The sequence below is a fragment of the Eublepharis macularius genome, chromosome 11, assembly GCF_028583425.1.
Source record: "Eublepharis macularius isolate TG4126 chromosome 11, MPM_Emac_v1.0, whole genome shotgun sequence".
NCBI classification, from domain to species: Eukaryota; Metazoa; Chordata; class Lepidosauria; order Squamata; family Eublepharidae; genus Eublepharis; species Eublepharis macularius.
In genome coordinates this window covers 75,468,938-75,490,628 of record NC_072800.1, presented here as the reverse complement: position 1 = coordinate 75,490,628, position 21,691 = coordinate 75,468,938, and the positions used below count along the sequence as shown (strand labels likewise).

General features: G+C 43.3%; 1 protein-coding gene across 3 annotated transcripts in view; it reads right to left on the bottom strand.

Moving 5' to 3' along the window:
- The window catches only part of CREM (cAMP responsive element modulator), a 37,546-nt gene that overhangs the window by 13,431 nt on the left and 2,424 nt on the right, over window positions 1-21,691 (bottom strand). For 2 of the 3 annotated variants that reach the window (XM_054991126.1, XM_054991125.1), the window contains exons 2-6: window positions 13,422-13,545; window positions 4,968-5,114; window positions 3,063-3,160; window positions 2,815-2,957; window positions 1,456-1,644 (exon numbers count right to left, since the gene is read on the bottom strand). In XM_054991126.1, the coding sequence (XP_054847101.1) occupies window positions 1,456-1,644; window positions 2,815-2,957; window positions 3,063-3,160; window positions 4,968-5,114; window positions 13,422-13,541 (697 nt within the window). In that variant the 5' untranslated portion in view covers window positions 13,542-13,545. Of the gene's footprint in view, window positions 1-1,455; window positions 1,645-2,814; window positions 2,958-3,062; window positions 3,161-4,967; window positions 5,115-13,421; window positions 13,546-21,691 lie in introns of those variants that run through there. The other variant, XM_054991127.1, reaches the window with a different exon arrangement.

The following is a 21,691-nucleotide window of genomic DNA, read 5'->3' as shown; positions in this document are numbered from 1 at the left end:
CTCCAACCTCAATACCACACTGGCTCTCAGAAAAAAATGGTCAGCAAACTAAGAAGGGCACTGTCAGTCTTTGTAGAAAATAATAATATTAACATAGTGCTTTCAGTTCTAACAACAACCCTGTAAGGTAGGCCAGGATTATTATTCCCATTATTGCAGATGGAGAGCTGAGGCTGAACAACTCACCCAAAGTCAGCTATGGAGTTTGCGGCTGAGATAAAATTTGAACCTTTTCAAGACAACTTTTTAGTGAAGTGTTGGCAACACCCAAGTCTTTCTATTTCTCATAGTTACATATGAATTTACCTCTATTTACCCTACTCTTCACATTAGACAAACTTACTTACTAAATTTGTTTCTTACAATGATTAAAGGAAATCAAATCATTGTCCTGCCCACAGTCAGGAGAAAACTGTTATTCATAAATAAAGTGAGGGTTATACGATGCAATTCCATTTGTATTAAGGTGTTCCAGCAGACACATTAAACCAAACCAATTATTTCTAAAATCACTTTCAGTGCTACTGGCAAATCAACAGACAAAAGCCCAACAGCATATTTCAGTTAACATCTCCAAAAGTTATATATCCATACTCTCTAGCATCTTACTTCCTTATAAAAAGAGTGGCCACTTGTTTCCTAAGAAAACTATGGAATGCTACACAGATTAAACCTTAAGTTTACCAAATGTATATCTAAAAAGCAGGAACATGATGCACAAGTGTCAGATGACACATAGTTGAGAGATGCATCTGAGAGAGCTGGGACTGGATACAGTTCCTTATTGGTCACAAATTCAGTGGCAAACCTGAATTTGTTGTTATACAATGTGTGAAAAAGATTAGGATACCAACATCTGTGCATTTTCACATTTTTATTTCCTAGAAGCTGAAATCTAAAGAACTATTAACATCAAGTCTTCTAAATATTAGTGTTTTCTATAGTTATTGTTCCAATGAACAGTACTAACTGTTACAGTTAAAATTTTCTTCTTACAAGAATGTACTTAAATCCTGTCAACCCTGAATAAAGGCAGACACGTTTTTTTAAAGTTTCCCGTAAGCCTTTGCCTCATTACGCTTTTTATCATCTAAGAATCAGGTTCTAAGTCAGAAACAATGGAAAGCCACGCGCGTCTCGTTGATACTTCATAGACTAATATAGCCACCAAATTAGAATCAAAGCCTTCATTGCCAACTGATGGTGCAATCCCAAACAGAGTTACACGGAGGTCCACTATAGTAAAGAGTCCAGTAGCACTTTTAAGACTAACCAACTTTATTGTAGCATAAGCTTACAAGAACCACCACTCTCTTCGTCAGATACATGATCTAGATCTATGACTGAAGTCCACTGAGGCCAATGGGCTTAGAAGGGTGTGACTCTTTTAGGACCACCCTGTGAATTACCAACATCACAAGGAAAACATGACCGGAGGAAGAAAAAAAAAGTTACCTTGGACAACAACTTGACTCCCAGGTACAAAGAACTGTTGTGTGCCGTCAGGTGTTTGAGCTGCATATTGTACAATGGTAGCACCAGGCTGAGGAGCTCCTGAGTTTGTCATGGTTAATGCTTGCAACCCCTGAACGCCATCCGATGCTGGGTTAGAGATCTGGATTGCTCCACCCTGGGCTATAGCAACTACGCAAAAACAACAGGAATATCAAACCACAGGTGCATTTTCCAAAACAGGTTCTAAGGAAGTTGTTCTGAAACTGCCAGGGCAAGTATTCAGGTTAGTCTGTAGCAGCAAAACAAAATTCGAGTCTGGTAGCACCTTAGAGATGAACAAAACTTTCCAGGGTATAAGTAAAAGCTCACTTTATCAAATACCCTGGAAAATGGTCTTGGTCTCTAAGGTGCTGTTGGATTTAATTTTGTTCCGGGGCACATTTGTGTGCCTTGAGACTGCTACCAAGATGCTACCATAAATTCAGTGCTCCTGGGAGATGCTGGGACTACCACCTCCCAATCTATCATCCTCTACAAGGACTGATAATTCTGCTGTCTCCCTGGATCAGAAGGGGCTGAATGATCCAATCACACCAGATGAGGAGACATGCCCAAATGATCTGCCCTCAGAGGTGGTCACCTATTGCATGTCTATGTATTGCTGCCCTGTGTATGCCTCCTTCCAGGCTTTTGGAGGGTAAGAATAATGCATTGTTCCAATGCTAATTCAGAAAAACAGTGTCAAAAGATAGGGACATGCTGCTCAGTGCTACCACCACCTTTTCAGGAATTCAGCTACACTTCTGCAATTAGGATGCAGCTTCACTTAACTCAGCACTGCTCTGAGGCAATATACATTTCCCTGAAAAAAATGGATGGAGAGACACCAGAGCAGCGTTATCCAAGCTTATGACAGCTGAGGCAGACTGGAGTTCATTGTTACAGTAGTTATCCTATGAACTTAACAAAATGCACAGCATCCTGCTGTTTGCACAGAGCTTGCTTTTAAATAGTCCACAACTTAAAAGTTGCCTCTTGTTTCTTCATCATAAAGGCAAAGTAACATCTGTCTTGCTATCAACTGTGGCAAAGTTTACTTGTAGCCTGGGCAGCATGAATACTGTTTGTGTTTGAGGCAGAACAGGGTAGGACAGTCAGGAATGAGTCACTGTGCACCTACTTATCTGCCAAATTCCATCCCACTAAAATAAACGCAAGTTTTAATGGAGAACTCTCCCATCTTCTTTTTGCCTTCTCCCCAACAGTTCAAACAGTTTCCAAATTACATTAAGTAAAAGGTCTTTTTTAAGAACAAAAAAAAAAATTAAACGACATTATCTGATATCATGGAATACGTACTGTATTGCCCAGTGCTAGTCTGGTAAAGGCTGGTTGGCACTGCCATGGCAGGAATACCAGAGGGTGCTCCTTCTTCCTCTGGCTTTCCTTCTTCAATCTTCGTGACACCAGGTGCATCAGAAGAAAGCTCATTCAGAATTTTTCTGACACAAAGAAAGAGACGTACGTATTTAAGAATCTTATTCCTAAAGAGCAACTGATTTTTAATCAGAAAGCGACGATTGACGAGACAAAAAAGCAGAGCTTGCCTGTATGAAGGCCTCCTGGAAAGTATTTCCCCACGCTTCTGAGAATCAATTACAGCCTCCGATTCTGTCGATTCATCTGCATTTGTAGCAGATGCTACCTATAATAAGATAGGAGGCGAGGAAGTTTATAACCCTTTATGCACAAGTTACATCTACAGTACAAATGGGATGCACCTCCAGAAGTTGTTGTCAGAACACTGCACAACCCCACTAGCCAATCCCAAGCCTGGATTCCCTCCCAGGACTGTCAGAAAGTGCTTTGCAATTTTTAAAAAGCACTGTGTCAGTTTTAGTGAGTAGCAATGCTATTTAATGATATATTCAGAATGCTGATAACCCCAACTTTCCCTTTGACACAAAATCACAGCTGCAAGTCCGGCAGCTTCAACATACACTCACACACAATGACTTCCCCATTCGTTCCACTCTGCAGGCACTCAAGTTATCTGTGTTCCTTCACACGCAAAAATGTTTATTTAGCATTGCTGCGAAGTGCTGCACAGTTCCAGGTTCACGGCCTAGCATCTCCAGTTAAAGGATCTCAGGTAGTCCGTGATGGGAAGAGCTTTCTCTGCCTGACACCTTGAAGAACCACTGACATTCTCACATAGTACTGAACTACAGAGGCCAGCAGTCTGACTCAGTATAAGTCAAGGATGGACAAGAGAGGAAAAAAAGCGAAAGGAGATTTGCGGTGGGGATCATTATCCTCAGCATCCCCATGACTAGACATCTGGTGTGTGCACTTGTCTCTCAAAGGTCTTGGTGGACCCCTTTAAGAGAGAAAGAGAGGGTAAAAGTACTTTAGTCAGATGGTAAAAGCAAAATATTATATTTCGTTTCTGCCGTCCTCTCTTATCCTTCCTTACTTCTTTTGCATCTTCCTCTCTACATTCTTGCTACTTTCCTTTTCAGTTCTATCTTTCCCTCCACGATTTCGAAGTACTATTTGGATTTGCTGCACATATAGTACATCTGAGGGATTCACACGATATTCCTAGAAATTTTCAAGTTGTCTTGCCTCTTAAAACATTGTATCTGTGGCTAGTTCTTACTTTCAGGAGCTGGACACCCAATAAAAAAGGTTTCTATCATATATTATTTCCTCCTAAGGTAGCGTGTGTATGCATATAAGATGGACTCACATACTACAGAGACACCTGGCATAATGAGCATAATGAGAGTAAGGGCTGTTCTTAAAATAAATACTTATTGTATCATGGAAGAATATATGGAATCAGAATTGGAAAAACTCCTGAAAATCTAAATTAGAGTATCAGAATTAAACATATTGGGAGGGATTTTGGAATGTTCAGAGTTTGGCCACAACTGGAATAATATATGAAGGATACTGGGAAATAATGTGTATGACATCCAAGGTTCTCTAATAAAAGGTATACAGTGTCAAGCATTCTTAATAACCTTTCTAACCATGTAATGTTCACAATCATGCGAACTCAGGGCTCCCTTTTTAAAAAAAAGAAATATGAGATACTTTGAATTCAGTATAGGTTCTATATGTCAGTCCATAATAGTTTACACAGCATCAGCTAACTGGCCATGCAGACTTCCAGGCCGGCCTCATACATGAATTACCTTGTGCTATGTGATCATCCAGAAGGGGTGGGGGAGGAACCCATGGGAAAAAGGCATTAAAAAAAAGAGCTATATTTATATTATCTATGCGCCTACAGGCTCTGTCTTGACACAATCAAAGAAGTAAACAGAAGATATTAATATCCTCCTCCTGCTGCCCAACAAGCAAAATATTGGTCTGGCAACAGCCAATTCTTGACCTTTAAGTACAAGAGAGTCTTTTGTCCACTACTGGGACAAAGATGAGAAGTCCAAGATGCCATGAAGGTTAAGCAAAGCCTGGAGCAAAACATGGAAGAGATGACTAACCTGAACAGATTGCAGCTGTGGGGACTGAATGACTGAAGGCTGGGTGGCTTGAATCACTCCCTGCACATGGACTGTTTGACCTGAAGGCAACTGCACAACAGTTACTGAGGGAGATCCTCTTCCAGTTGTTGAACCAGCTACCGAAACCTGTTGAATGAAGAGATCACTAATATGTTAGCTAACATGAATTTTCCCACCGGTAGTTATGATCTGACAATAAAAAGGATCCGCTGTTTTCTAACAGAGTACAAATGATCACAGCTTATGCTGAGAATTTGGGCATTCCACTGTAGTTGTGAATAGCAGATGCAAGTATAATTTATACCTGAGCTTCCTTGTTAATAAAAAAACATCAATCACTGACACATACATTTCACACACTTTTCAATCAAAACTGAAAAGGCCTTTTTTTGGTCAAGAATGCACAAAAATGTCTCACTATGACACGCCGATGTCTGTATCAGCTCAAATGTACATATTCAGGATTATTTTCTAAAAATATGTCAGTCAGGAATAGGGTTGGTAATTTCAGGTTGTGAAATTCCTTGAGACTTGGGGGTAGAACCTGGGGAGGGTGCGGCTTAGGGAGGGAAGGGACCTTAGTAGGGCTGCCAGGTTCCCCTGTGAGGGCAGGGTATCCCCTGCTCCCACCCTCTGCCCCCCACCACAGGTGGCTGGCAGGAAGAAATGGCGGGGGAACAGGCCTCCCAGACGTGCTCCCAGTGCAGCGCGGCAGGAGTGATGGCATTGCACAAGCCCCAGGAGCACTCCCACACTTTGCGCTGGGCCAATTTGGGCCCCAAATGGGGGTGGGAGTGCTCCTGAAGCCTGCACAATAATGTTACTCCCAGAAGTAATGTCATTGCGTCACGCAAAGCATGCGCATGATGCAGAGGGAAAGATGAGTGCCAGATCCCCCTGTTCTCTGAGAGGGTAAGAAGACCTGGCAACCTTAGACCTCACTGGGGTGTAATGCCATAGAATCCACCCTCCAAAGCAGCCATTTTCGCCAGGGGAACTGATCTCTGTAGCCTGGAGATCAGTTATAATTCTGGGAGATCTCCAGGCCCTACCTGACAACCCTAGGAATATGCTTCATAAACGAAAAAACCAGCAACCGTTCACTTCCATATTAGATGCCTGTTCTATGAAATTACTGAGTCCTTGAGAACTGTCAGGCCTTGTTTATCTTGCTTATCTAGTATGTTAGGAGATGTACATCAAACTGAACAACAGCTCCAACATGACAGAAATAAAATGGTGATGGTGTATTAGCTCACACCCGAGATCATAGAAATGCAAATACCATTTACAGAAATACATTCCCACATTACTTGACACAAATTAAAATTCAGTCACACATAGCGTCATGGGAAGGAGTCCTACCTCTGACCCGAGAGGTACTCCCTATTTTTTAAAAGTACAGCAGGCTTGCCTATTTCAACAAAAGAATGGTATCACACTCACTGCTGTTCCTCACATGCGCAACATTTTAATTGTCCATTATAATCTTTCACTCCTTCTCCCTTGCCCCATCCCAGAAACTAAGGTTTTTGTAGGCCATAATCCTAAAAACAGTTTCCTAGGAGTAAGCCCCATTGAGGACTTGCCTTTAAGTAGACTAGGAGTGCTCTCTTACACTTTTCATTTAAGGCCCGCTTCTGATGGAGGGCAACTCTTGTTGATTTTCAGAATCACTTGCTTTTCTTTGAAGCGTTTGATTTCCTAAAAGGCTCTCTGAAATGGCTTCACACCATAAATATGTATCATAATATTTACCTCTTTAATATCCACAGAGCTGGGCTTCTCTTAATGACTGAATTATTGGGTTAGGCCAAATAGCCCAGCCTGGGTCCCTCAGGCTAGTTTCCTCTTCAGATATGAGGGAAAGTCAATACCAGCTCAAACCTCCAGAGGGAGAACAATGTGGGCAGGGAGACATCAGCACTTAGGGTTGCCAACTCTGGGTTGGGAAATTCCTGGAGTTGGGGGGTTGGAGCCTGGGGAGGTTGGGATTTGGGGGAGGGGCCTCTGTGGGGTATAATATCATAGAGTCCACTGTCTGGAGCAGCCATTTTCTCCAGGGGAATAGACGTCTGTAGTGTGGATATCAGATGTGATTTCGGGAGATCTCCAGGTCCCACCTAGAGCTTGGCAAGCCTATCTGCATTGCACCCCCTGTGGTGGATGGACTCTGTCCAGCCCTGCTCTGGCTAGGGTTGCCAGATCCAGGTTGGGAATTTCCTGGAGATTTTGGAGATGGAGCCTGGAGAGGGCAAAGTTTGTGGAAGGGAGGGGCCTCGATGGGGCATAATGCCATAGAGTCCACCCTCCAAAGCAGCCATTTTCTCCAGGGGAACTGATCTCTGTCACCTGGAGATCAGTTGTAATTCCAGGAGATCTCCTGCCACCACCTGGAGACTGGCAACCCTAGCTCTGGCTCAGGCTTGCCTGGCCTGGTTCCAGTGGCAATGGCTACTCCTCCTTGTTTCTGGAATGGAGGATGAGAACAGTGAATCAAGCTTACACTGTGACTGAAAGCTGGCTGGGCTGTACCAAATGAGGTAGTAGTTAATATTGAGGGGGACAGCAGGAAAAACCTACTGCTGCATGGACACATCCCTGACAGTGCCTATCGTAACATGCTTGGTTGAAAAAGTCGTGGTGGCAATGATTAAAGCAGTACGTCATGTCGTCTGCATTATGAAAAGCAGGCTGAAACAAGGTCACACCCATGTAGGGCCAGGATAAGGAATGCAAAAAAAAAAATTGTTTTAAAAAGCTGGGACAAGCACAAAGAGTAAGTTCATGTCATAGATAGCAAATCCAGGCTACAGCTACATGAGACTGAAAGCCTATATGGTAATATCTCAGTGCCTGGAAAGAGTCTCTGAGAGGCCCTGGTTTTTGTTGCCATCATCCATTTTTTTTCTTTCAGGAAAGCACAACATTATTAATATAGCAATTTAAACTAAATTGAAACATAAAGAATGAGAGTGATTGGGTTTGTTTTGTCACCTTTTTAATCGCTATATTGTAAGGCTGCACTGTTTCCCATTCCCTAAATTACTGAAGCATTCTCACATTCATAGATGTTTGCTAGATTACTCATGTACTGATAGCAGTAGCTCTGGCAAGGCTGACGTCAGTGCAATGGGGAGGGGGGGGAATCGGCTACGGCACTGGCATCTGAATACTTGTACAGGCTCTCATTTACTAGCAGCAGACAATCTGCAGAACCATTTAGCAACCTGGGAAGCCAAGTTTTACAGCCTTGCCTACAATGATGCCAGAAATGGTCAGACGCACACCGCCCGCTTCGGTCAGGGCCAGTTCGTTTCAGATAAACGGGTATTCAGTCTCCTCAGCAGGCAGCGGCCTATGTTCAGGATTCCAGACTGGTTGGTACTTAACATTCAATGCTGCGTTTCATTCAACAGACAAAGAATGCATTTAAAAGTACGTCAGACCCAGCTCCTAAAGTGTTTGTTTAAGACCAGGAAGGAGACAAAACCCAAAGGCTGCATGGCATACTCTCAAAGTATAACAACAGAAGCAACAATATTTTATAAAATACTTCTTAGTATTCAAATAAATTAAGGTCTCTCAGTAATCCTTACAACCACCTGGTAACATAATTCAATATTTTTTAGTATTTTATATAATTGCTGTATAACACAGTGGTCCTTATCTGACGCACTTGATTTTATCTGGCTGATTTTATTTTAATGTTACAATGACATGAGCTGCTCACAAGCTTTTCGTGGAGAGATAGGATACAGTGCACTGGGTTATTGTACCCTTGGCTGTTTCCACATGGGGATTTTTCCTTGGTGAGAACACTGTGTCCGGAGTCAGTGGCTCAACCCCCAGACTTGCCAGGAGAAGGGGACAGGAGACAGCCGGGAGGCAGCTGCCCAGCTGCCCCAACAGACCCCCAGGGCCAGAACCTGCCAGCACCCAAGGGAGAGAAAGAAGCACCCAAGCCCCAGAGGGTCAGAAGGAGCAGGTGGAAGCCAGCCAGCCCCACCCTCCAGTGGGAGGCTAAGAGCCCTGCCAGAGGAAGTAAGGACAGCCAGGAGGGGGCCATGGCAGACGGAGAAGGCACAAGAAATAGGGACAGCCAGCCATCAGCCAGCCAGACAACTACCTTACCAGCAGGACAACACAAGCAGCACAGGGCCATGCCACAAGCTGCAAACAGGGAGGAAAGGAATAATAGAGACCAGCTGAAGCAGCTGGAAGCAGCAGGAGGCTTGGCAGCCAGCCAAGAGAGCACAGCTGTAGCTGTCCAACGCAGCCAAACTAGCTACCCCAGGTGCAACTGCTTGAGGCAGCCTAGGCCAATGCTAGGAGGCAAAAGAGGGGTGTGGCCTGGCAGGTGGAGCCTGGAATGAGAGACAGGATATAAGGGAAGTCCACCCACAGGGTGTGGTGGGTTGTGTAGGAGTGAGAAAGAAGGAATGAGAGAATGGCAGGACTGGATGAGGACAGCTGCCATGGAAGGCAGCCAGGACAATGTCAGGATGAGCAGACCTGTGAGTGGACTGAGAGGGTGTGAAGGTGAGATATACCCCTCCTCCTTCCACAGACTGGGATCCCGCATATTCCCTGAAGGTCCTTTAAGGTGGAAGTCAGGCAGGCTGGCGGCTCACAGGGTGGCGCCTAGGGCAGAACCTGACACACTGCACAGCCCAACTTCATTTGGGAGCTTCCACGTTTCCATTTTAAACCAGATTAAAGGAAAATTTAAAAAGGAATCACTGGACCAGCAGCACCAAAGCCTCGGCATGCTCTGCTTGTAGCCAATTGGGGAGGGGATGGAGTATTGTGCCACCTTCAAAATAGCAATGCTCAGCTCCAGTATTCCACCCCTCTTTTTAGCAAGACATGCACGTGCACCCCTCAGCCACAGATCAGGTATCAGGGGGGAGGAACGTTGCCAGGCTGCAGTCGATGGAACAGGTAGTCCAACTGTGAGCAACGCAGGGACAGGGCGCGTGAATGCTGTTCTCGTGTGCCTCAATCTCCCTTGTTGCTGCTAACACATCAGGGACAGCTTTTCCTGCCTTTATTGTCAACTGGAAACAGGGTCCGAGAGCACTTTGCCTAGGGCTGCCTAGTCAGTTCATGGTGGAAATGAAATCCGCGCAAGTTCAATTGTCCCTATAATGTAATTTGGAATATTTGAACTGTTTTCAAAAGTCCCAGATCAATAAGGAAACCGAGTGATTCTGCACACATTGGATAATGCACTTCCAATCCTCTTTATAGATCATTTGGAACAGATTTTTTTGTGTGCAGAACAAAAAATCCACCTCAAACGATTGATGAAGTGCGTTGAAAGTGCATTATCCAATGTGTGCGGAATCAAGACTGCTTCCAGACATACCTCTCCTTGCCTGGAAACATACCCGTCTCGAATCAAGCCTCTTGTCCTATAAATGGCACCAGAATCTTCCTCAAACTGTATGCTCTCTCTGTTTCATTGCTGCTGCATCAGCTGCAGTTGAAATCTGACCGATCTCTATCTTGCTACCTTCTCTTAGACTACAATAAGATGCGAGGCCCCCCCTTTTCCTCTTTCAACCACCTTTTTGGATTATCAGCTACCAAGACACTGGGACATCAGACCCTTACTGGACTTGTATGGATACCTCCTAGACACCTTTGTTAGTATCAGTCTTTCTGGCTGTTTCCCGCTTTTTAAATGGAGTATGTTGTTCTGTGTGTATGCATGATTGGAATATTTGGCTTTTTAGTGAACTTTTCAACATTATGTATTATAAGGAATGCTTGATATTCTTTTCACAGCTTGACAGTGCAACCCTAAAGAGAATTACACCCTTCTAAGTCCACCGAAGGGCTTAGAAGGGTGCAACGCTGCTTATGGTTTTACTGCACATTTTCTAATTGTCATGTCCAGTGATTTGTATTATTCCCCTCAGTAAACTTTACTTTGGCTGTCACTCTATCAGATTCTCAGTGTTCCATCCAAGCTCACAGAAGCCACATGTCACTTTGTCAACAATTCTTTCTAGCCATTGGTGTGGAACTCTGCACTCCTGGGGTATTCCTTTGTGCCAGATGAAGAACCCGAGCAGAAGTTTCTTTGGCCTCAGAATGAGAGGCAGTGGAAGGAAGGTTTTCTTCTTTACATCCAGTTTATTTTAGTGTGAATTTGAGCCAGGCTGGAAAGTGGACTATATTCTTACTGACAATAGTCTAGAGGGCACGCATCTGCATGAACGTGCACAAAGAAAAGCCAAAAGGTGAACCACTAAAATCAATCTTTCTGTTGGAAAAGACAATGACTATAATCTAGCAAGGATGTCTCACGTGGGGTAAATCTTTCATAATGCTGACTACAGATGGGAAAACACCCACACCTGCAGACTTTCATCGGCCGGTTTATTTACATTATTTATAGTCCATCTTTCTCACTGAGACTCAAGGCGGATTAGACAGTATTAGTCAAAGTGATCAATGGCTGGGGCATTCAATAAACAATACAATAGGTTATGGATTGCAGAAATTTGAAAACAAGATCCAATACAGAGCTGAACCAATGCTGAAACAAAGCACAAGCAATTAAACATGGCATATTAAATGACGCAGAAGCTACCCAGAAGGAGCAAACTTACAGCAACATATAGTACTTAGTAATATAGCCTGCTGTTCATGTCCCTTTACCAAAGCATCTCTATGAACCATTTCCTTAAAGTACAGCCCTCCTACCTGTGTAAAAAAATCCTCCTGAATAATGAATTTGTCTATTTTGCAGTAAGGCAGGACAGAGAGACCTTAGGATTTCATCAGGCAGGCCATTCCATAAAGTGGGAGACACAGCAGAGAATGCACATGTATAGGCAGTTGTTGATTTTGCCATTTGCAGGGAGGTACCTACAGACAGGTGGCACCCAGTTCAGATGAACGAAGCTGCCATGATGGAGCACAGAGAGAGGACAATCCTGCAGATACGAGACCAAAACCCTGAAGAGCTTTGCCTGTGATAGCCAAAAGTTTGAACTGAACCTGGTAAACTGATGGGTAGCCAATACAGAATGGGACTAATATGCATGCTCCTTCTAGCGCCTTATAATAAATGAGTGGCCACATTCTGCACCCACTGGAGTCTCCAAGCTGACTTTGAGGGGAGCTGTCTGCAGAGTACATTACAATAGTCTAGTCTTGATGTTACCCTGGTGTAGATCCAGGTGGCCAGATCAGCCATGCCACCAGGGGGACCATCTTCTGGGCTAGATTGAGTTGGAAGAAAGCCTTTTTTGCAGCTGAATTAACTTGCTTCTCTAGCAGAAATGCTAGATCCACTATAACCCAAAGGCTCTTGTTGTTATGGGTTCTGGATTACAACCAGCCAGTTAAGTAGAAAACTCAGTAAATCATCATATTATATAGAATTATCATTTAGAATTATGGCTGCCAGAAGGGATTATAAATAATTTGTATTAAAGACGGCTATTTATAAATCAGAATTAGGTAGTTTCTAAGCAACTCAAAAGGTGGAGCAAAAGTGGGTTTTGTACTTTACAAACACACACACACTCTTTATTGCCAAGGCAGCAGACTGGTAACTTTTTAGCAAGAATCTAACAGAGGCGGTATGATACTACAGCTTTGTCATTTTTCATGTCAATTACATGCTTCATCACAGGACCTTGGATTACAATAATGTCCATTTCCCTGAATTATTCATATTTGCATCCCACGCTCTCCAAGGAGCTCAGGGTTGCGTCCATGAGGTTATCTCATTTTGTTCTCACAGCAACTGTGATGTAATGTTAGGATGAGTGACCCAACTGGCCCAAGGCCACAGCTAAATGGAAAACTGAACCAAGGTTTGTGTGATTCAAATTCAGTTCTCTGTCCATGACACACTATCAGCCCACTGGATTTAAATCCACAGGCTAGCACTAAACCAGTTTCATCTAGTAGTTACAATTTTTTAGTTACTTCCATCATTTATTCCCTGCCTTTATCCCCACTTGGAACTCAAAGTGTCTTGCAATATTCTCCCCTCCTCCATTTTATCTTTGCAACAGCCCTGTGAAGTAGGTTAGGCTGAGAGTGTGCAACTGGCACAAGGTCCCCCAGCAAGCTGCCATGGCACATAGTAAGGCTTTGACCGGGCTCTCTCAGATCCTAATCCAACACTATAACCACTATACCACACTGAGGACTGGGAGACCACAGTTAAAACCTCTACTCTTCCATGAACCTCATTAGATGACACTGGGCTCTCTCACTCCAACCTGCCTCAGAAGGCTGTTGTGAGGATAAAATGGAGAAGGGAGAACCACATACATAGCTCTGAGCTCCTTGGCAGGAAGGGCAAGACTTTAAAAGGTAGATAACAAATGTGTGTCTGTGTGTTTTTTAATTTACCCGCAGTACCTAGCTATTAGGAACTTTAAATACTGTATTTAAAGTTACCTGAGCTATAGTAGAAATCTGACTTTGGCCAGATAGAGACTGTATATTGGCAGAATCACTTTCAGCCACAGAATCTGCTGTGCTGCCATCTTGTTGCGACTCGCCTGCTTCCATGGTCATTTGCCTAAAATTAAAATAAGGGAGAAAAATGCATAGATAGCACATGAATCGATTCACTTCTTTTAAGACAAATTTACTGCAGATCTTAATGTTTTGTTTTCTATTTACAATTTTGGCACATAAAGTAAGAAACTTCAAGTATATGAAAGAAAGTCACCTCCACCAGGGCTTTTTTTCTGGGAAAAGAGGTGGTGGTACTCTCGAGAGGGAAATGAGGGAGAAACACATGGGCCCCCTTACAAAATGGCTGTTTCCTGCAGATCAGTGGGCGGGGCCACCGGACATGAGAGGTGCTGGAATTCCATTCCACTGCATTCCTGCTGAAAAAAAAGCCCTGACCTCCACCCTTCCTCCTTGTCTATGGAGGGCCAGATCGCGGCTGTGGCTCGGGCGGCCTTTTTCCACCTTCAGCAGGTCCGGAAACTGGCGCCCTATCAGCCCAGGACCTAATGACGATGATCCATGCAACGGTCACCTCCAGGTTAGACTACTGTAACTCGCTCTATGCAGGGCTGCCCTTGGGCTTGATCCAGAAACTTCAACGGGTCCAGAATGCTGCTGTGTGCGTCCTAACTGGAGCTTTGTGTAGACACACATTACGCCTATCTTGCAGCAGCTTCACTGGCTCCCAGTAGAATTCCAGGTCCAGTTCAAGGTGTTGGTTTTGACCTATAAAGCCCTAAACCAAGAACCACATAGAATAAACGTCAGATGTTTGAGAGCCACAAGACATGATGCATTGAAGTTACTTCAGATGAAGAGGCAGGTTTGGGGGAGTGTCCTAAAAGTGACATCACAAGAAGGGGTGGGGTTTTGCTGCAGTATGCTGGAAGTGACATCATTGGAAGAGGTGGAGCTTGGGAAGAACCATCACCTGACCTTTGACTTGGAAGTGACAACACAAAAGTGATGTCACATCCTTGCTAGGCTTCACCTCCAAAGTCCCCAGGTATTTTCTGAGTCAGACCTAGCAACCCCAACATTTTTACTGAAAATATGAAAGACAAGGAAGGAAGGGAAAGAAGGAAGGAAAAGGGAGGGAAAGACGTGGAAAGAAAGAAGGAAAGGGAGGGAAATAAACTAAAATAAAATGTATGGCCACGGCGATACTTAGAGACCTCCAGGAGCCGCACATGTCTAGAAGAGCCACATGTGGCTCCCGAGCCGCAGTTTGGCCACCCCTGCCCTAAACAGACTGGGACCAGCATACCTAAGGGACCATCTTTCCCTGTATGTGCCCCAAACAGCACTCCGTTCAATTGGAAAACATCTACTGGTGGTCCCTGGCCCTAGGGAGGCTCGGCTGGCCTCTACCAGGGCCAAGGCCTTTTTGGTCCTGGCCCCAACCTGGTGGAACTCTCTGTCCGAGGACACTCGGGCCCACCAGGATCTCGTATCATTTAGGCGGGCCTGTAAGACAGAGATGTTCCACCAGGCATATGGTGGAGGCTAATTTTAGCTCATCACTGCTGAGCCTTCCACTGGTCTCCCTCTACAAGGGGTATGGAGAGTCCACTCCCGCTGGTTGCCCCGAAAGGGGCACAGTTTTTTATCTGTTTTTATAATTGATTTTAAGTTGTATTTTAATCAACGTTGTACCTCACCCTGAGCCCGCTTGCGGGGAGGGCGGGTTAAAAATAAAATAAATAAATAATAAATAAATAATAAATACAAATGTCCTCCCTCTGTTTTACACTCTACAGGCAACACTTCATTTTAGGAGTCTTTTCCAGTTGTAGGATCTTCTGGTGGTCAGAAAAAGTACTTCTAGTGTGATGCTCTAATTCTTAAATGCCCTTCTTAAGGATGCTCGTCAGTCTATTACTTCCTTTTCTTGTCTTAATAACTTCAAGCAACAGGAAAAAATGCCTTTTGGTTCATCCAAGTCAATTCTCTTTCAACATGTCTAATTAAAAAGTGGGATACTCTCTTTGGAAATTGTGTATTATACTGTCTTTAGCTTGTACATTACTTGAATTATACAAACATAAAAGATTTTTTTAAAATAAATCAAAAAATAAAAGGATTAGTCTAGGTGTTGTCAAGGATCAGAAGCAACAATTGTCACAGGTAGCTCAATTATACCTAAGGGCACGACAGGTCATGTGAAAGTAAATGACAGCATCGCGTCCAGCCAGGATGCTCTAAGTAGCCTGTGAAAGAGCTGATAAGCCTTATCCTTCAGGACAAAGCCATGCTCACTGTAGGAAGCCAGCCTGTAAGCTGAAATGCCCAGCTTTACTGTGTGAGCAACCAGTGCAATCCTTTGGAGTGGCATTTTTTTCAGAAATGCCAGAGTGCAATCCAAGAAGTGTGCCCCACAAGCCATTGCAACATCCTAGAGGACACTAAGCCACATGTTTTAGACTGCACCTGCTGAAGAGGCACACCAAAATCAAAGCGATTTGGATATGTCATATTCAGATGAGCATGCATGACTGCCAGATCTGATCCTTCCAAGTCTGACCACGTGAAAGATACCAAAGCATGTAGAGACAAAGAGGTGGTGTACACAAAAAAGTTCAATCCCTTCTTTTTGCTTAGGTGCCTTCTTGTGCAGATTTCTATTAGCTCCATTGGTGTCCAAGGATTCTGAAGCTAAGCATTAACACGCAGCAGAGGGAGAGGAAAACATTGAGAGACCACCTGATCCATAGAGCCAGTTTGGTGTAGTGGTTAAGAGTGTGGGACTCTAATCTGGAGAGCCGGGTTTGATTCCCCACTCCTCCTCTTGAAGCCAGCTAGGTAACCTTGGGCTAGTCACAGTTCTCTGGAGCTCTCTCAGCCCCATCCACCTCATATGGTGTTTTGTTGTGGGGATAATAATGGCATACTTTGTAAACCACTCTGAGTGGGAATTAAATTGTCCTGAAGGGCTGTATATAAATCAAATGCTGCTGCTGTTCTTGTTATTATTATTATCCTATGCCACTTCATTATTATTCCTCTCCAGTTCCCCATCCTGCTTTTAATTATCTCCACGGTCTGTGTCAGTCCAATGAAAAGTTTCTCAAGAACATGTGTTGGATTCAGCCAGCGTTTTCACTCCGTAACACTCAATTCCCTTCCATACTACAGCCCCTATGCAATATAAGTTACGTCTATCAGGTCCCATGGTTCTCCACATAATCTCTTCTGGTGGCCAAAGAAAACCTCCCCTTCCTTTTCACCAACAGAAATGCTGTTTGGATCCAACCTCATGAGCTCATTCTTCAAGGCCAAACTTTATCCATGTTCTGTAACACAGCACAAAGCTATAGTTATTGGCTGTTCATATTGAGAGTGGTGAATTGGTCTTTTTTCATCCTTAAAGCTCTGAAGGGTTCCTACTGCTCGGTTTTTATAGACAAAACTATTCAGCGGTACATTTAGTTTACTGCAAGATGAAAAGGAAGCTGCACTTCCGGTCTGCAAAACAAAAACTTAGAAAGTGGTGAACAAGCCGCAGTGCAGTCATCGTCCCAACAAATAGGCTGCGTCTTCAATGGCGAACTGAATACAAACATATTGTGGATGGCCAATGTACATGGATCCAGCTTGCCAGACATGTGCACTCCTTGATATCCTGGCCTTAAAATTTGTAATTTTTTGAAGTGTTCAGGGTACCCTGTCTCCCAGGAAATAACCAAAATCTGCTACCGAATTCCAAGCATAACAAAGGTCAAATTCAAGATGCTGAACTGGCCCAAGCCGACAGAGAAATAACTTTCTACATTTTAACATCTATACAATATGTGCTTAGCTGCATTCCACAGGAGCAGAGGTACCAGAACAACAGAATATACTCAAGTAATGCAGAACCATAATTTAATTAGAACAGTTAAGTGTACAATGACTACCTTATGTTAATTCTTGCATGCTGTTTTTTGCCACACTTGCTCATTATGTCTGATGTGTTTATTAAAAGGACTTCCTCCTTCTTCAGACCACGCTCCCTTTGAGTGAACCTTGCAGTGAAGTTATGTTCAGCTTGTGATGTCATAATACCACCATGGCAACCAACACCCACAGCGTTACAAACACAGTACAGAAGGTTCACTAGAGAACGGAGCAGAAGAGTTTTACAGAGAGGGAGGAAAGGGTTCATTCTTACACACTCAGAAAAGATTTGATAAATATGAAAGCATTAGCACATCAAAACAGCAAAGGGAGAAAAAAATCTGCCATAGCTCTGAATGAAGGGCATCATGTGTCAAGACCTTTCAAGACGTCAATGTGATGCAAGGCGTGTTGTGTGATGCCACATCTGGCAGAGTCCAATTTTTGGCACTTTTGTGCTTCATGGCTGTGGTTTTCAAAATGTTCTACCCTTCAGAAACGCTTTTGAGATGTTTGCTCAAGACCCTTGTTCATGTCCCATATAATCCCCATGAACTGTAGAAGACTCTGGGACACGCTGTAGAATACATGACCAACTGTTGTGGCATATTTTGTGGGCCTGACTGTTTTTTCAGATGAACAGAGATCACATCCTGGAACAAACTCAACCTCTCCCTTCAGCTAGTGTGCAGCTAGTAGTAGGTAAAAGGTAGTCCCCTGCGCAAGCACCGAGTCATTACTGACCCATGGGGGGACGTCGCATCACGGCGTTTTCTTGGCAGTCTTTTTACGGGGTGGTTTGCCATTGCCTTCCCCAGTCATCTACACTTTACATCCAGGAAACTGGGTACTCATTTTACCGACCTCGGAAGGATGGAAGGCTGAGTTAACCTTGAGCCGGCTACCTGAACCCAGCTTCCACCAGGAATGGAACTCAGGTCGTGAGCAGAGCTTGGACTGCAGTACTGCAGCTTACCACTTTGTGCCACGGGGCTCCTGCAGCTAGTAGTAGCGCTGAGCAAACCACCAGCAGCTTGTAGAAGCTGGAGTCTCACTTTCTGCTAATCTGTTAATACCAAAACCCATAATAAAATGTAAATACACTTCAAAATACTGATATTAATGGTTCCCAGCCTTATGGTGGTAGAGAGTACCCTCAAGTCATAGCTGGCTTACGGTGACCCCTAGTGGGGATTTCATAGCAAGAGACTAACAGAGGTGGTTTGCCATTGCCTGCCTCTGTAGCCCTGGTCTTCATTAGAAGTCCAATTACTAACCAAGGCTGGCCCTGCTTAGCTTCCAAGATCTGACAAGATCAGGCTCCCCTGGGCTATAAGAATAGTTTTAAAAGAAAATGTTGACATTAGATGAGAGAAGCAAAGCAGAGGCCTTCAGTGTTTTAGTTTTAGACACTTCTTTGTGCAATCCTATGCAGAATCTAATTTCATTTAGATTAACTGGGTTATCTTTGGGATTGCAGTGTCAATCAGTTGAGAGCTGTAGGCCAATAAACCAAACAAGAGGTCTCTGTTCTACAACTGCTTCACCCAACTTTTTAAAATTAAATCTCACCAGATTCCTCTCTGTATTGTAGCACCTTTCACACATGCCCTTTGTCCGCAAAGGCCCCATGATCCATGGCCCAGACTTTCTGGTGCTCAAAGGAGACTTCCTTATCCCCTTTTCAACAGTGGAGAAGCTGGCTGGATACATACCCATGTTTTGCAAAGCCCGTACAACTACTGTAAACCTTACGAAGGTCGTTTCAGGTAGGTAGCCATGTTGGTCTGCAGAAGAACAGCACGATTTGGGTCTGGTGGCACCTTAGAAACCAACAAGATTTTGGGGGCACAAGTTCTCCAGAGTCAGAGCTCAGACATTCAAAAGCTTATACCCTAAAAACCTTGTCTCTTAAGGTGCAACTGAACCCAAATCCTGCTGTTCCATCCATTTTTCGTTAGCAATAAAGCATTGGGTGGAACTTCCTGAAATGGAACGGACCAACGGCCAAACTAAACATGACTGTATCCTTGTGGATGCCGTAAGGAAGTTGTCAATCACTATTTTAAAGTGATTTTAAAATGCCACAAAGACCCAATCCTCATTAGGCCCACAGCACAAAGCTCTTCCCCCTCACCCTGCGCCTTTCCAGGTGCCAAAACAGCTTCAGGGGGCCCCACACCCAGGGACGCCAACCCATTTAATTTGGCCCCAAGACAGACAAGGCTTTGTAAGAATCATGCATATATTAGGCATCAAAACCCAACTTTTGACATCTACTTAACATTATACAGTTGTTAATCTCCATCTTCAAAGTTTTTGTACAAGACAGTACTGGAGATTGCTATTTTGGATAATGTTTTTACTCCCCGAACAAAAATCTAGGGTACTTAAAATACGATGCAGGCTGTGGGTATGGATTCATCACTTCAGATCTATATGTACAAGTATTTACATTCCTTGTAAAATGGAATCTTATCGGTCTTATCAGAAATAGAAAAATCACAATAAGAATCAAGATTTCTGTTTCATGTAGTATCTGGTGATTTATGTAAAATCCAAATTGAGAACCAAACAGGGCTTTTTTCCAGCTGGAACGGAGTTCCGGAACCTCTTGAAAATGGTCACATGGCCAGTGACCCCACCCCCTGATCTCCAGACAGAGGAGAGTTTAGATTGCCCTCCACACCGGCAATCTAAACTCCCCTCTGGAGATCAGGAGGCAGGGCCACCAGCCTTGTGTACATTTTCTCTGAGGGCAACCCACTGAGTTCCACCACCTTTTCCCAGAAAAAAAGCCCCGGAACCAAATATTGTGTCCATTGCGCAAGAGACAGCTACCACATCAAGGTTGCTTTTAATGATTCTAAGGAAAATATCTTACTAGGCAAAAACTATTTGGGGATAACCAATTCACATGGTAGACTGTACACGTGCATGTACAATCTACCTTGCACATGTGTGGAAAGAGGGTGAAACTTAAAAGCAGCCTCCTTGAAAAAATTATATTGTATATATGATCACAGAATAACGTCTGGCAAACAGCACATATTTAGAAAGAATATGACACAGAGAAGAAAAGCCTCAGGATTTGGAAAAGGAAACTTTATTTTGACAAGCTTTCCCAGACTGTGAGTCTACTTACATCTTTGTACTTTACAAAGATGCTTTTCAGAACATACATGGATTCTTGCTTTATACAGCATTAACCAGAATTTGATGCAAACATTTAATAAAGAATGTAAATGTGTAAGTAAACAGTGAAACACATGGTAACGTGCGGATCACTTAATGAAAAAAATTATACTTATAAATGACTTTATGCTAAAGTACAGACTGCAAATTAAGTTTTATTTGTGTTTATAGTTTATTGATAACACCAACAAATCCTGAAGCACAGTTTCATCTCCACACATCTCTGCTAGGCCAAGGAAAGCTGTTTTTCCTCATTATGACAGTCAAAGTCTACAATTAAGATTCAGGGCTACTATATTTTATAAATACTTTATTTCATATACTTCAGATTATGAAAATGGAACAAGCCACTTTGGTGCAGTATCAAATTTCCTGCTCTGAATCAACTATAACTGTTCCACCTAGGGTGGATTTCAGTGAAAAAAGCATGAATCACAATCTGCAGAAGATAAGTGATTCTTCCATCAAACTCTCTTAGGGAGCTACTTATAACATCAGTTTGGTCATGTGCTGTTAAATACAGAGACACATAGTGAAGAGCAGTTATTTAATTGTATATTCTAAGTTAATAAAAATCTATCCAAGTAAAAAGCACACCCATTATGCAGACTCCAGGGAGATATGTAACTAGCTCTGAAGAATTGAGGTTTTTTTCTATATAAGACATGTTCTCCGGAAAGTTTCTACTTCCATTATATGTATTCTACGTCAGCCATGAGAACAGTGTGTCAGAGTGCTTATATACAAATACATTCTCAAATCCCAACCACGTCAGTTGTCCTGCGGCCAGAAACATGAATGGAAGGTGTGGCCCCTGTGGCCCCCAAAATAACCAAGGATTGATTGCTGAGTAGTTTACTACCCCATTCCTGGAACAATACAGGCAGAGGTATATCCGGTGGTGTTTGTTATTAATTCACCCCTGCATTATAGCAATCACATTCGAGTCTACATTTTGACTCTAATTCTGAGAGGAGCACCTGTTTTATGTACTACTTATTGTAGGCAATGTAGGAATTATACACACAAACACAAATATCACCACTCCACAAAGAGTTCTGTGTAAACTAAAAGCTTGCTTCTAGGATTTTTTTCATCTTTAAAGAACCAACTGGTACAGTGACGTGTTGCTCCAT